This window comes from Elgaria multicarinata, chromosome 7 (genome assembly GCF_023053635.1).
Source record: "Elgaria multicarinata webbii isolate HBS135686 ecotype San Diego chromosome 7, rElgMul1.1.pri, whole genome shotgun sequence".
NCBI classification, from domain to species: domain Eukaryota; kingdom Metazoa; phylum Chordata; class Lepidosauria; order Squamata; family Anguidae; genus Elgaria; species Elgaria multicarinata.
In genome coordinates, this window is record NC_086177.1 from 111,468,049 (window position 1) to 111,484,136 (window position 16,088).

The window sequence follows — 16,088 nt, forward strand, 5'->3', positions numbered from 1 at the left end:
TGGCTTGTGTGTATGGCGGTGGGGAGGAGAATTTTAATGAGGAGAATGGTCCCCCTTGACTTTTCCTTGGCACTATAGGATGGATGGAAGCATTTTCTCAACAATTCTGTTCATGTGCAACCAAGAGAATTATCGAAATTTGAATCCAGTGCAGGTAGAAGGAGGGCTTTTTTAAAAAACCTCTACCTCCATGCCTCTGCCTTCATACCCCATGGACCCTTTCTGTTTTCCTTCAGGGCTGATCCTACGGCGGTGCTTGCTGGATGAAGAGGGCATTGCCTATTGGATGCTTCCAACGTACATCAAGTGTGTTTCTATTGACTACAGGAATGTACAGATGATGGTGAGTGTCAAAGTGAATATGTGTTCTCCAAGTCCGAATCCCTGAGGTCCAGCTCAGCAGCTGGGGCTGGAGAAGCTGGGTCTACACTTGAGAACTATGGAGAAGTGTGGTAGGCAGGAAGTACTGTTCTGTTGACTGGGCATAAGCAAAACACAAGACTTCAGGTATTTCTATCAGGTCTGTCCTACTGGGACTAGCAAGTCTAGTTTTGGACATGAGTTTCCTTGAGGGATTAGGGTCATAAAGGTAGGCCTTGGACAACTCGGGTTAGTAGGATTGGCATAGCAATCTCTCAAGTCCTAAATGGAAACATTTAGGACTTGAGGTGGGGCATGATTTCCATCTGTGACAGGGACTACATCAGCTACATCAAGGGAGAGGGCCTTTTCAGCGATACCATTCCCCCAATTATGGAATAGTTTCCCCAGTGAGGTCCGCCTGGCACCAACATTGTCATCTTTCTAGCGTCAGGTTAAGTCATTCCTCTTTTCCTATACATTTGAGAGCATAAGATTTTTAACCAGTCCTGGGATTGCTATTGTTGATCGTGCAAAATAGTTTTATATTTGTGCATGCAAATAGTTTAATATTTTCATAGAATCATAGAATAGCAGAGTTGGAAGGGGCCTACAAGGCCATCGAGTCCAACCCCCTGCTCAATGCAGGAATCCACCCTAAAGCATCCCGGACAGATGGTTGTCCAGCTGCCTCTTGAAGGCCTCTAGTGTGCGAGAGCCCACAACCTCCCTAGGTAACTCCCTAGGTAATTTTGCTATTACATGATAGTGTTTAGGGTTTCAACCTTTGCAAACTGCCCAGAGAGCTTTGACTGTTGGGGAGGGAGGGATATAGAAATGGAATGAATGGATGGATGGAGATAAATTCAACAAAAGAGCTCAGAAGTCAATGACGTAACATCTCCGTGTTCTGAAGCAGTGCAGCGCTGGTGGTGGTGGTAAGGCTGGGCACTTGAAGTTGTTCTGGTTACCCACTGAGTGGTTTGTTCAGTTGCCCACCAGTGATTTGAGTTTACTTGAAGAAGAAGAAAAAGTCTATCCGCTTTAGAGGATAACTGCCCCAAACTTTTAGGTGGAGTGAATGACAAGGTGGGAATATCTGCAGAAATAACCAACTTCCAACTTCCTGGGGTGGTCTTTAATAAGGATGTGCTCCGCTTCTCCTCGAACCGGAGAAGCAGGAGCAGAGCGGGGGGCTTCGCCTACCCTTAAGGCAGAGGCGAAGAGGATTGGGGGACCCGCGGAGCATTGCGGAGCGGATCGAGGTGAAGGCAGATCCTTTGCCTTGATCCGGAGCTCCGCCAAAAAGGTAAGTGGGGTTTACTTGGCTCTGCCGCGACGGCGGCAGGGCCAGGTAACCCCCCTCCTCTCCCTTACCTGCGTCCGTCCGCAGTCCCGCGGTTGCTTCAACTGAGCCCGAGGACTCAAACAGGAAGACTAGGCCGAGTTGCGGCCTAGTCTTCCTGGTTGAGGCCTCAGGCTCAGTTGAAGCAGCCACGGGACCGCGGACGGATGCAGGTAAGGGAGAGGAGGGAAGGGGGTTTACCTGGCCCTGCCGCCGCCGCCCGTGCGGTGACGGCGGCAGAGCCAGGTAAGGGACCAAGGGGGAGGGGGGTCTTACCTGAGTCCGTCCGTGGTCCCGTGGCTGCTTCAATTGAGCCCGAGGACTCAACCAGGAAGTGTAGGCCGCAATCGGGGCCTACAGTTCCTGGTTGAGTCTCGGGCTCTAGTGAAGCTGGGATGGGCCACGACGGACACAGGTAAGCTGGAGGAAGGAGGGGGCCTTACCTGACACCACTCCCCACCACTGCGGAGCTCCGATTCGGAGCCGGAGCTCCGCAGCGGAGCGGAGTGGCCCCCAGGCGGATCGGCAGCGAAGAGGATCGGGGGGTCCGTGCACACCCCTAGTCTTTAATACCTTGTTCTTGCCTACCCAGAATTTGTTTCCTCCCCGCATAGGAATGAATGGATCCAATATTTCATGAGGGATGGGTGAATTCACCCATGTCTCATCCGCGTTCTGCTCACCAGACTCCTGCCAGTTGCCCAACCCCAGCGGGTGGGCATTTCAAGGTGCCAGATGGTCCACAGGCACCTCCGGAGAGCTCCCACCTTTTTTCTTTCTTTTTCTTTTTTCTGTCTTTCCATGAGCTGCAATTTGCACAAATTCATGCCTGGGGATATTTGTGGGAATCATGATTTGTGCAAAATTGCAGCCTTAATAGCATGATTTGCTTAAAATTGCAGGCATAAAAAATGACTACAACTTTGTGCAAATGGTGCTAATTATGGCAACAATTTTGTGAATACCTCCAAGTTAGATTACTGCAATGCACTGTATGTAGGGCTGCCTTTGAAGATGGTTCGGAAGCTGCAGCTCGTGCAAAATGCAGCAGCCAGATTGATTTCGGGAACCAGAAGGTTCGACCATATAACACCTGCTCTGGTCCGCTTGCACTGGCTGCCTGTATGTTTCCGAGCCCAATTCAAGGTGCTGGTTTTGACCTATAAAGCCTTACACGGCTTGGGACCACAATACCTGACGGAACACCTCTCCCGACATGAATATACCCGGTCGCTACGTTCAACATCTAAGGTCCTCCCCCATGTGCCTACTCCGAGAGAGGCTCGGAGTGTGGCAACGAGGACAGGGCCTTTTCAGTGGTGGCCCCCAGACTATAGAATGATCTCCCTGACGAGGCTCGCCTGGCGCCAACGCTGCTATCTTTCCGGTGCCAGGTTAAGACTTTCCTCTTTGCCCAGGCATATGGTGGCACATCTTAATCACCCACATGTTTAGTTTTTTAACGGTTTTTAATGCTTTATGTGTGTATTTTCTATGTTTTAGAGTTTTAAATTTTGTATACTTGTTTTTATCTCAATTTTAGAATTTCTGTAAACCGCCCAGAGAGCCCTGGCTATGGGAGCGGTATATAAGCGTAATAAATAAATAAATAAATAAATAAATAAATATTATTATTTCTGCAAATATTCTCAGCCCTGAATTTTCACCTATTTCCATCTGCTCAAATAAAACAACAATGAGAAATGGTGAGCTTGCCTGATTCGGTGCCCGCTGGCATCTGGGGAGCTGAGCTAGCAAAATTTCACAGAGCTCCACCCCCAAACTGAATGCCTCTGACATTCCTAGGAAAAATGCTGCAGGCGTGAAACCTAGGGGGTGGGTCCTTACTGATCCCTGCCCAGCAATTCACACATTATGTCCAGGCTTACTAGGGTTAAAAAAAAGAAAAAGAAATCTCTCTACTAGTCAGCAAGGATATAGTAAAAGTGCATCTCAACCTACAAGGGAAGGTTACATCAACTGGGATTGTTTAGCCTGGAAAAAAGGAGTCTAAGGGTAGACATGATAGAGGAGGACGACATTATCCATGGAATGTAGAATGTAGACAGGGTGGCATTTTCCTCCCTCTCTCAAAATACTAGAACCCAGGGTCATCCCATGAAACTGATTGGTGGGAGATCCAGGACAAATAAAAGGAAGTACTTCTTCACACAGCACATAGTTAAGTTATGGGACTCACTACCAGAGGATGTGGTGATGGCCACCAATCTGGATGGCTTTAAAAGGGGGTTGGATAAATTCCTGGAGGTGAAGGCTGTCAATGGCTACTAGCCCTGATGGTTGTGTGCTATCTCCAGTATTCGAGGCAATAAGCCTGTGTGCACCAGTTGCTGGGGAACATGGGTGGGAGGGTGCTGTTGCACCATGTCCTGCTTGTTCATCCCTGGCCGATGGCTGGTTGGCCACTGTGCAAACAGAGTGCTGGACTAGATGGACCCTTGGTCTGATCCAGCAGGGCTCTTCTGATGTTCTTATGCATGGTATGATCCTTCAAAGACGACAAAGACCTGTTCTCTGGTGCTATGGAGGGCAGGAGTAGGTATAACAGGTTACTGGAGGGTAGATTTTTGGGTGAACATTAGGAGAAGCCATTAGGGAAGCTCGGAGGATGGCAACAAGGGAGAGGGCCTTTTCAGTGGTGGCCCCCTGCCTTCTCCCAGGCATTTTAACAGCATTTAACAACGTTAATTTAATGGACCCCAGAATTGTTGTTTTTAAATGGATACTGTTGTTTTTATACTGTTGTTTTTATGTTTTTTTATGGTTTTTAAATTTTGTAATACTTTTTAATGTTTACCATTTTTAACTGTTGTAAACCGCCCAGAAAGCTTCAGGTGTGGGGCGGTATATACATGAAATAAATAAATAAATAAATGTTAGAGCAGTTTGATGATGGAACCGATTACCCAGAAGAGTGGTGGTGTCTCCTTCACAAGCTGAGGATGGGAACTCATCTCTTGTGGTTGGTCTAGCTCTTTGGACTGAGCTGGTATCTACCTCTTGTGAAGATATCAATTTCTAAGCCATTCTCTAGGACTGCTGTAAGAATGTTTTCTCCATTAAGATGAGCTTCATTAGTATAAAAGGAATAGCCTAGATTGTGCATATCAATCCATGTGTGGGTTGTATTTTTAGTCTTTAATCAAGTATTTGTTTTGGCATAAATTGTGTTTTCCTGAGCTTCCTGCTCCAGGTGTTGTTGGTTTTTTTTGGAATGGGGAGCGTTAGACATTGATGATAAAAATAAGAATTTTTTTTCCTTTCTTTTTTTTGTCTCACCAGACAAGGGAGCATCTTTCGAAAGCCCAGCGGGGGCTGGTAGGAGAAGGGTTGTCGGACGTATTGCAAAACTTAGTGGAGATATCTCAGGATGGAACCAGCTATAGTGGGGATCTTCTATCAACCTTTGATGTACTCAGGAATATGACCGAGATCTTCCGCAGGGCTTATTACAGCCCCACTACAAATGACATACAGGTGAGAGAGCAGGTGGGAGACTACCAGAAGAATGAGGTGACATGTGTTGTGAAGGGGAGCAGGGAGAGCCATGTATCTAGATTCTTCTCATTTGATTTCCCCCCCCCCCCCCCAGATGTTGGAATTCTGAATAATCTGACCTTGTGTCCAAAGGGTAATAAATCTATTAGGAACCCTCCATTGCTTTTTTACAATTTTGGGACAATGCGTTGTGCATTGCATGGTATAGAATCAGCTTAAATAAATAATACTTAATAGATACACAGTTTTATGGAACAACAGTGCCTGAGTGCCTCCACAAAATGCTACCAAGATGCTTTTCCATGCCCTTCTGATGAGCTCAAGATGCCTTCCCATGAGCCCCTCTTTCTTTCACCCCAAACCTATCTGGTGATTATAGCAGCAACAGAGTCACCATCAGCAACAACTAGGAAGCCTCTGTGTGAAGTCTCATTTATTCTCTGGTGCTTGGAATGCTGAAATGGCAGCATCTGTGGTGCTCAGAGCCTTTAGGTGTGTAGTTTTCCAGATGGCTGAGTACTCAGGAGGAGAGTTCATTGCCCTGGAAATTACACACATACACACACACCCCAAGCCTTTGGGATGCTGCAGGGCATGTTTGTGAAAATGTTCCAGGTGGAATAAATGCTGACAATCCTACTGAGTAATTAGGTAGTCTGAAAACAAAGAGCAGTGTGGAGTAATGGTGAGAATGTTGGACTGGCACTTGGGCATTCAGGCTTCAAGTCCCAACTTCGCCAGGAAGCTCACTGGTGACTTTGGGCCAGTCACTGATTCTCAGCCTTACCTGCCTTACAGGGTTGTTGTGAAGATAAAGTGGAGAGGAGGAGGACCCTGTAAATTGTCTTGGGTTCCTTGAAAGAGGATAAAAGGTGGGATATAAATGTAACAATAAATCAATAAAAATAGACATCTCAGGACTCCTTTAACATACCCAGAAGCTCTGTTTAAACACTGATCCAGAGAGAAGGACCTCTTTGGGATATCATGATGGCATTCGTTTTGTACTGTAGCTGAGCTTCATGAGCAGGGTGAAATAATACCCTGAGCCATAGTTTCCAAGTCACAAGAATCAAAAGTTCTTTGGACTCCTTTCCTGAAAACATCAGTTTGGGCAGTGGTATCTGCACTATATCTTCTTCACTGAAGACTGATGAGAAGAATTCATTCAGCTTCTCTGCGATCTCCTTGTCCTTTTTCAGGACTCTTTTAACTCCATTGTCATTGGACTGCTTCCCAAGCTGGTTTTCTGCTTCCGATATATTTAAATTTATATCAGAAAGGCAAGGGGACTCATGTAGCCCATATGTTGCCACCCCTGCTGTAGACAATGATGCCTTTCTCATCCTGCCATGAGTTCTTAAGGGTGAGGGATATCGCCTGTCTCCTGCCTTGAGAAAGTGCAATTTTTTTTCATATTTGCAGAAAGAAACATGCCATAGTGCAAAACACGTCAGAGATTCTTAACATGTAGTTGGACCTACAGTTGGGAGAATCAGTCAGGTTTGAGCTGGTCAAGTTTCACCTCAATGCTTGGTCCATCATCACTTTCTCATTTGCAGGCTTTCTTTCTTTTTTGTTTCTTTTCTTGAAAAGTGTTAATTTGGATACACATTTTTTAAAGCGTGCACCCATGTGTGTTTTTCCTCCCCAATGACTAAAATATTAAGCATTAGGGCTGTGCATGGACCCCCAGATCCGCTCCGCACCCAATCCGCCCCACATCGATCCGCCTATGGTCTGCTCTGCTGCGGAGCTCCGGATCCGAATCGGAGCTCCACAGCGGCGGCAGCAGCAGGTAAGACCCCCCTCCCTCCTCCCCCTTACCTGCATCCATTGCGGTCCGGCGGCTGCTTCAACGGAGCCCGAGGACTCAAACGGGAAGACCAGGCCGCAGGTTTGAGTCCTCGGGCTAAGTTGAAGCCACTGCCGGAATGCGACAGACTCAGGTAAGACCCTTCCCCCCTGCCCCCTTACCTGGCTCCGCTGCCGTCGCCACATGGACTGCGGTGGCCGTGCCAAGTAAGGCCCCCTCCCTCCTCCCCCCTTACCTGCATCCGTCGCATTCCGGCAGCGGCTTCACCTGAAGCTCAAAGCGGAAGGGCAGGCTGCAATTGCAGCCTGGTCTTCCGGTTGACCCTCAGCCTCAGTTGAAGCTGCTACTGGACCATGACAGAGGCAGGTAAGCCCCACTCCCCTCTGCCCCTTACCTGGCTCTGCTGCCATGGCCACAGGGACTGTGGCAGCACCAGGTAACCCCCCCTTACCTTTTTTTCAGAGCTCTGGATTGAGACGAAGGATCCGCTTGGTCTCGATCCTCTTCGCCTCGATCCACAGCCACCCTGACTCGCTTCATCTCTGCCTTTGTTGGAGGCGAATCAGGCTGCCTCGCTATTGCTTCTACATTCTGAAGTGAAGTGGAGAACAGCCCTATCAAGCATACACTTTTTTTTAAAAAAAAATGCACACTTTTCTGGACCAGCATCACAAGCTCAGGAAAGTGTGACCTTTGCTTGCCAAATGTGCACCTCATTTATGTTTGGGGGTTCCAACAGGGGAAGTTTTGGTGACGGATGGAACAAAATGAAATTTTCATACATCCCTAATTGGAACTGGGTACATGGTTACAGCACCTGTTTTTAGAAAAGGGTCAGGGACGCAGGTGGATATATATGGCTTGTGTGTTCATAACATGGTTAACCTGACCTTTTAGAAGGGAAGGAATGCATTTGCACCAAGCCTCTCCAGGAGCAACTCCACCAGTAATGTACTCTCTTGTGCCACCTGCACTGTCAACACAGTTGGGAGAAGATGAGAACAATTGGTTCATCACGCTTTCCCTGTATCTCTCAAACCACCCTTCCCTCTCACTCCTCCCTAGTGGCTAGAATGCAATGTTTGAAAGCAAAGACATTTTAAAAATGAAAATACCAGGTGAAAGAATGAATCGATATTGGTGCACTGTGTTGACAGAGCCACAGTGGTTAGTGGAAGGCAGGGGAAAGAATTTGGAGTCCACCTGGCAGAACTGGGCTGTGTCCTAGGAATTATCGTTCTGCAGTTGTGTGCAGAGCAGCTATAGATCTGCCCTTTGGAGAAGGTCATGATCAGTTGCTTTAAAATGTTAAATGCATCTTGGATTGCCTTTCCTTGTGGTGTTTCTGGTAATTATCTCATTGGAAAGGAAATCAATGGATTTGAAATAAATGGGACTGGACCACATAAAGTGTGTGCTCTGGAGAATTAACTCAGCAATAGACCTGGTGTTATGAACATAGGAATGGTAGAAGAGGACTCTTGTATCAGGCAGAAGGTCCAACTTGTCCAGCCTTCTGTTCCCACAGCGGCCAACTCATGATGCTCAGAAGCAGGAAATGAGGGCAATGGAGCCTGCTCTGCTATTCCCCTCTTGAGACTGGTTTTCAGAAGTGTACTGCCTCTGAAGAAGTGTGCAATCCAAAGGTAGTACACATAGGAACATATGAAGCTGGCATATACTGAGTCAGCCCGTTGGTCCATCTAGGCTAGTATTGTCAACACTGACTGGCAGCAATGGCTCTTCAGGGTTTCAGGAGGGACTTTTTCCAGCCCTAGCTGGAGATGCCAGGGATCAAACCTGGGAGCTTCTGCAGATGCTGTACACTGAGCTACAGCCTGAGGTGCTCCAACAGGTATTGCAGTCCTGAGGCTTTTTGGTCAAGAACAACACCAAAGGGAAACTGTTCTGAACCAGTTATGAGTCCAGACAGTTTGAATTAGGCCATTTTGCTTAAAAACGTGAACCAAATGAAATTCTTGGAATGGGGAAAACAATGGTTGGATTCACATTTCAATGGCGACTTAACTGGTTCTGCACCTCTGAAACAATTTGCAATCAGAAACTCGGCGATTCTTAGAAATTTGCTCTTCTCCGAATTTTGCAGTGGAGTTCTTCACTCAAAAAATAAAATAAAAATGCATATCTAAATGAAAATAACATGCAAAATGCATTATATTAGGAGGATTGTTTGGGGGGAATGTATATATTAGGGAACTGTGCATTAAACAGCACAAGCATTAGAAGAATGTGCAGGAAATATGTATGCATTTTAATGCATTTTTTTTTAAAAAATCCTCAAATTTCAGGATTAACTGAACATAAGGTTGGAAAAATTCTCAAAGTTTCAGATGAACTGAATTTAAGAAGGGAAAACTAAAAAAACTGTGTGAAACTGAAATTAATGGGTTCCATTCTTCCCTATGTAATTCTCCGCCATCTATATGTAACTCCCTTTTGCTCAGTAGAAAACTCAGGTTTGTTGGCGCATCATGTGTTGAAGGGCCTTCCATGGGAGGGTTTTGCTCATGAAAGAGTAAATACAATAAGTGGGACAATTCAGGCTGTTTCTGGAGACCATATTTATTACAGATCACCTCCTGAAACCAGTTCATTTACAACTCTGATCTGGAGCTTGTTCATTTCTCCCACCCCATGTGGCCTGGATAAGAGTCTATCTAGGCCAGCATCCTGCTTCCAGGAAACTCATGAACAGATGATGGAAGTGTTGGGGCGCATGTACACAAAGCAGGATATTCCACTATGAAAGCAGTATATAAAAGGCAGGAACCACACCACTGCTTTATAGTGGTATTGAAGTGCACTGACAACTGTTGGGGCCCATTGACACATACTATATACAGCTTTCATATCACTATATCCTGCTTGGTGTGGCTTCTGCCTTTATTATACCACTCTCATAGTGGAATATCCTGCTTGGTGTAGATGAGCTCTTGGCCTCCTCTTGAACATGCTTCCCAGCAGCTGGTGTTCACAGGTAGACTACCTCAACTGAGCGGCTTCGCTTAATTATCATGACTAATTTCAGGACTGGCCCTACCGTTGGGCAGATTGAGGCAATTGCCTCAGTCAACAGCTGATGGTTAGTGGTGGTGGTGAGCGGTGGCCAGCTGTCGGAAGTTGTGTGTCAGGCACTGAGGAATATGCTATCATGTCATCAGCATTGAAGCAAGCGTCAACTTCCAATCTGAGTGGCTTCTGTACGTGGAATGGAGGCACCAGCCAGTTCTTCACCTGGGCGGGACGGGGGACCTTGGGCAGGCCCTGGCAATTAGCCATTGATAAATATGTCCTGCATGAGTTGGCCCTTTGGCCAGCACCACAGTTGTGGCATTGAATTCCATGGGTTAATAATGCGTTAGCTGATCTTTGTGTGCATGTATGTAAGTAGGACGTGTCCAAGTTTAGAACAGTAGGATGAATGTCTTCTCCTTTCTGACTCAGAGATCATGCTATTATTTTGCCTGTGGCCCCAGGGAGGCATCCAGGCATACATATGCCTGGGGTGCAGGTCATGGAGCTGGGGTCTAAGGTGTGGTTGTACTATGGTTCCTGAAGGCTCTTCTGGATCATCCCATTAGTAGATGGAGGTGCCTACCATGGCTGCCAGAGAACTGCAACAAGCTTCCTCTTCCAGAATGAACAAAATGCCTGGTCAAGGGAAGGGGAGCATATAGGGTGGTGGAGTGTTAAACACATGTTGAGCTAGATGACCTCAGAGATCATCCAGTCCAACCCTTGGCTCAATGCAGTCTCTGCATTGCAAGATGCAACTCTGGCATCTATGTCAGGGGACAGACGTACATGGCATCACAGCTTTTGTTTCCCTCTTCTCTTTTTAGAATTTTGTCCAGATAATTAGCAACGTATTGATGGAGGACAACCGAGACAAATGGGAAGAGGCTCAGCTGGTATGTGAAGGAACAGCCCTTGGACGATGTGTGTGTGTGGGCATGAGAGAGAGTGAAGGATACAGCATGTGCAAGAGTCCGTCTCACAGTTTAGAAGGCTTAGTATCTTCATATCCAGTCTAAGAATGAGATGCCACAGAGAGATGCTGTCCCAAGCTACAAAAGTTGCATGGAGGTGGTCCACCATTCTCATCATACTTGAAATGCTGACCATAGTAATGGTGTTCCCTTGTGCACCACTTTGTGGCCACCATCCGCTGCTTCTTCAGCACCTTCTTTGGATAATAGCCCTTTGTTGGATTAATCATTGGATCATAGAGCTGGAAGGTCCAATGCTCTGCTCCGTGCAGTCTCTGCAATGCAGGATGCAAATGCAGCATCCTGGAAAAATGGCTGCCCACCCTCTGCTTAAATCCTCCAGTGAAGGGGAACCCACCACTTCCCATTTGTATATATTCAGAGCATCAGTGAAGGGAAGGAAGAGGGGGCGGAAACCTCCATGTCTCCATTGCCACTGCTTACACTGAAGCTAGGGTTGCATAGAAAAGGGAATTTCAGCAGGAGTCATTTGTATATATGGAGAACCTGGTGAAATCCCCTCTTCATCACACCAGTTGAAGCTGCAGGAGCTATACTAGAGTGACCAAATTTAAAAGAGGGCAGGGCACCTGCAGCTTTAACTGCTGTGATGAAGAGGGAATTTCACCAGGTTCTTCTCCATATATACAAATGACTTCTGCTGAAATTCCCTTTTCAATAGAACTGTTAAAGATACAGGAGCCCTGTCCTCCTTTCCATATGGTCACCCTAAAGCACCTTTCTGTGTTCATTGTTATTTATTTAAAGCATTCTTTCACCGCATCTTTTCATCTGGAAAAGGTTCCCATGGCAGCTTAAAATTATCAGTAAGTCAGTCTTTGCCCTTAGGCGTGCCAGTTAAAGGACACAATGCAAAGAAAAGGGGGATTGGGAGGAGAAAAATAAAGCAAACCCAGAAACCTGTTCCTCAGTACAATGTCAGAAGTCCTGGCTGTTATCTCTCCTCCAAACCTATTTGCCCTGAGTTTTCCTGGTCCTGATTCTGCCCCCCCCCAAACACACAGAGGCCAAATGTGACCTTTGTCTTGGTTTGGCAGCTTTTATCTTATGGTCGTCTGAGGCAATAAAAATAAATACCTTTTCAGATGGGGCCAAATGCCAAGGAACTCTTTAGGCTAGTGGAAGACTTCATTGATGTCATTGGATTTCGAATGAAAGACTTCCAGGATTCCTATCAAATGACTGAAAATCTGGGTGAGTAGGTTGGACAACCCCACTGCCTGACCGCATTTAGCTACCAATGCCAAAATGTTGCAGGCTGTTTCTCGCAATTGGGCTAGTTGGTGCTGGTCCCTTCCTCCCCACTCCAAAAGAAGTAGGCCGATGACGTGCCATTGTGACTGTTAATGTTGGCAGTAGGGAGGGGTCAGAGGGCAAGGGACGTGGCTCACCCAGTTTGTATTTTGTGTGGAGAAAGAGAGGTTGAGCTCATTCCAATTCGAGATTTGGTTGTTACGTTTACACCTTACTCTTGATTTATTTGCCAAATATCAACAAGCACAAATCAATTTCGGGGAGAAGGGAAGAGGAGGCAGTAGTCATATATTTTATGCAGGAAGTCCCATCCTCATTGGCCTTAGATAGACCTACCTGTTTGTCCGTGGCGGAAGGCTGACGATCTCACGATGGTTTTATTACAAGATCCCCCCTCTGTTTACACGCGACGCACGACGACCTCAGAAAGAGAGGTGTCGCGCCCGCCATTTTTTTAATTTTTAAAGGGATAGCAGTGCACGAACGCTTGTGCACAAAAGGTAGGTATTTTTTTTTTTAAATAATTACTTTAACCACTCCCCCACCCCACCCCCGATGGGCGCAGTGCTCCTCAGGAGCTCTGCATGCCGTGCACAGGTCCCGGCTCCTCACGAGGAACCGCGAGGAGCCGAGACAAACCGTGGTGCCCGGCCACATGTTCTACGGTCTCGGGCTCAGAAAAACCGGGCCTAAAAGGGAGGGCGAAATCCTGGAGCAAAGGAAGGGATCATCCCTCCCTGATCCCAGGATCTCCTGTGTATCATGTGAATGCACAGGGACAATCCCGGGGATCGCCCTGGGATTTCACCCCATTTTTATTTATTTATTTTATTTAAGCATTTTTATGCCGCCATTCAGCCAAAAAAGGCTCTCACGGCGGCTTACAAAAGTATTTCTTGACAGTCCCTGCCCACAGGCTTACAATCTAAAAGACACGACACAAAAGGAAAGGGGATTGGGAGGGAGGAGGGGGAAAAGGAAAGGAAATTCAGGCCCTACAATCTTAGTTCCAATCTATGGCCATCATCTCCAGTTGAAAGAATCAGGTTCCTGTAAATGGTTTCCCCCACAAGTCCCTGGACAACCACTGTCAGTTGGATTAGATGATACTCTGGCATATTCACCGATGGTATGACTCAATGTAGCTCAGTTCTCTGTGTTCATATAATGCAATATTAATTACCACTCACTTACAAAATCATGTATAGTAACAATTGATTGATTGATTGATTTTAAATGCCAGCCTACTCCTGGAGAAATGGAGCTATTGCTATTGCTGTTGTTTCAGGTTATGTCTTCTGTATGGAGCAGGTGATTACAAATGTTTGTTTATTTATTTATTTATTTATTTATTATATTTATATACTGCCCCATAGCCAAAGCTGTCTGGGTGGTTTACAGAAGTTAAAAACAGTGAACATTAAAAAGTATACAAAATTTAAAACCATCAAAAACATAAAAACAACAGTATAAAAGCAATGGTATCCATTTAAAAACAACAGTTCTGGGGCCCATTAAGAAACAAACAAACTTAACGTTGTTAAATGCTGTTAAATTAGGGTGACCATATTTGGGAAACCAAAAAAGAGGACACCTAGTGTGTGTGTGGGGAAGCAGCTTTCTGAGTCCTGCAGAAAGTACGTTATTCCCCCGCCACTTTAAAGAACCCGATTGGAGTGGAGGAGGGGAAAGGATTTCATTCTGCACCACCACCATCCACTCCAATTGGGGCCTTTTCTATAATGTCCACGAATGACCCACTTTCCCCTTTAAGACCTCAATTGGAGCTCGGGGTGGGGGAATGATGTGCCTCAAGAAAGCATGTCATTCCCTCCTGCCATGCTAATGGCAGCCTTAAAGAGGAAGGTGTGTCATTCCAGGACATTATTGAAAATTATAGAAAATCCCCCCTGACACCATGGAAAGAACAAAAACCAGGACAAATCCGGGGAAATCCTGACAGTTGGTCACCCTAGTTAAATGCCGCAAGAAGAGAAAAAGTCTTGACCTGGCGCCGAAAAGTTTTGACCTGGGCGATCTCGAGGCAATTTAACTCATAAAATCATAGAATAGCAGAGTTGGAAGGGGCCTACAAGGCCATCGAGTCCAACCCCCTGCTCAGTGCAGGAATCCACCCTAAAGCATCCCCGACAGATGGTTGTCCAGCTGCCTCTTGAATGACTCTGGTGTGGGAGAGCCCACAACCTCCCTAGGTAACTGGTTCCATTGTCGTACTGCTCTAACAGTCAGGAAGTTTTTCCTGATGTCCAGCTGGAATCTGGCTTCCTTTAACTTGAGCCCGTTATTCCGTGTCCTGCACTCTGGTAGGATCGAGAAGAGATCCTGGCCCTCCTCTGTTTGACAACCTTTTAAGTATTTGAAGAGTGCTATCATGTCTCCCCTCAATCTTCTCTTCTCCAGGCTAAACTCCTCGCCCTTCTTCCATGTTCCCACAATCTGGCTGCCGACCTGTTCTAACACTCCGACTATCCATTGTTACATGTGCATGGGACATTCAGGGCACATAGGGGAGTTGGCTTGATTTCCTTCTTCTTCTCTCTTTCTGTCTCTCTCTCTGTTCAAGTTCTCAGCATCCAGAAACTTCCTGCCAACACAGCCAAAGACATTAGCTTCCCCATGAAAGGCTGGCGGGGAATGGTGGATTGGGCCCGCAGTGCAGAGGACAAGGTCATGGTGTCCAAAAGCATTCTCTCCACTGGGATTTCAGGTAAGGGGAGTGGAATAAGGTTATTCCTGTGGGGTGCATGCCATAGCTCCATGAATGCATGAAAGGCAAATTAGGGTCTTTCGTATGTGTTTTTACCAACCTCTGTACCACCTGTTAGGGATTTTTAACAGTTGCTGGCCACAAATCCATATGGCCAGTGATGACTAGTAGTTAGAACAGGGGTTCTTAATCTGCGGTCCATGGATGGGCTTCAGGGGGTCTGTGAAAGTCAAATAAAGTTATTCATACTTTGTGTATGTCATACACTGTATGAAGCAATCAATTTTCAATAAAATAAAGTATATTAATTGCATGCAAAGTTGTGTTTATGTGCTTATGTGCATTTTTCTAGGGAGGGCGGTCCATAGCTTTCCCCAGATTTTCAAAGGGGTCCGTGACTCAAAAAAGGTTAAGAACCACTGAGTTAGAATATTGGACTATGGCTGGGGAGATTCAGGATTTAGCTCCCACACATCCATGAAGCTCATTGGGTGATTTTGAGTCAATCACTGCCTCTCTGTCAACGTACCTCACAAGGTTGTTGTGAGAATAATATGGACCGAAGGTGGATCATATATGATGCTGTTGGACTCCTTGGAGGAATATATACGTAACAAATAAAATAATAAATCAATAGATAAATATATTTTTGTCTTTTGGAAATGGTTCAGTTTCTCCTGTTACAGACAAAATTTCAAGCTACCAAAGCATATAGCCTGACAAAGCATGGAAGCATGCTAGTCAGTGTGAAAGGCGCACGTTTAGAAGCAATTTAGAAGGCAATCAGTCAAAATAGATGTATTCTTAGGAAATGAATTCAAAGCATCAAACAAAAAGGAGATATTTCTGAAAAGTCCTCTGTATCTTGAGGGTAGGTTCCATTAGTCCAATTAGTTAGATACAAAGATCTAGGTAGAAGATGGCCACCTTTCGCTGACCAAAGCCGTATGATAACCCACCCATCCCAAAGCAGTAAACACAAATGAATCTCACAGTATATGATCCTCTGCATCCCAAAGAATCTCTCAGAAAACT

The 16,088-nt window shown here is 46.0% G+C and overlaps 1 protein-coding gene across 1 annotated transcript in view; it reads left to right on the plus strand.

The window, feature by feature from the left end:
* ADGRB1 (adhesion G protein-coupled receptor B1) overlaps nt 1–16,088 on the plus strand; it is a 472,654-nt gene that overhangs the window by 260,417 nt on the left and 196,149 nt on the right. Inside the window, exons 10-14 of the mRNA XM_063131218.1 lie at nt 237–343; nt 5,009–5,203; nt 10,904–10,972; nt 12,157–12,265; nt 14,910–15,053. Coding sequence (XP_062987288.1) covers nt 237–343; nt 5,009–5,203; nt 10,904–10,972; nt 12,157–12,265; nt 14,910–15,053 — 624 coding nt within the window. The remainder of the gene's footprint in view (nt 1–236; nt 344–5,008; nt 5,204–10,903; nt 10,973–12,156; nt 12,266–14,909; nt 15,054–16,088) is intronic.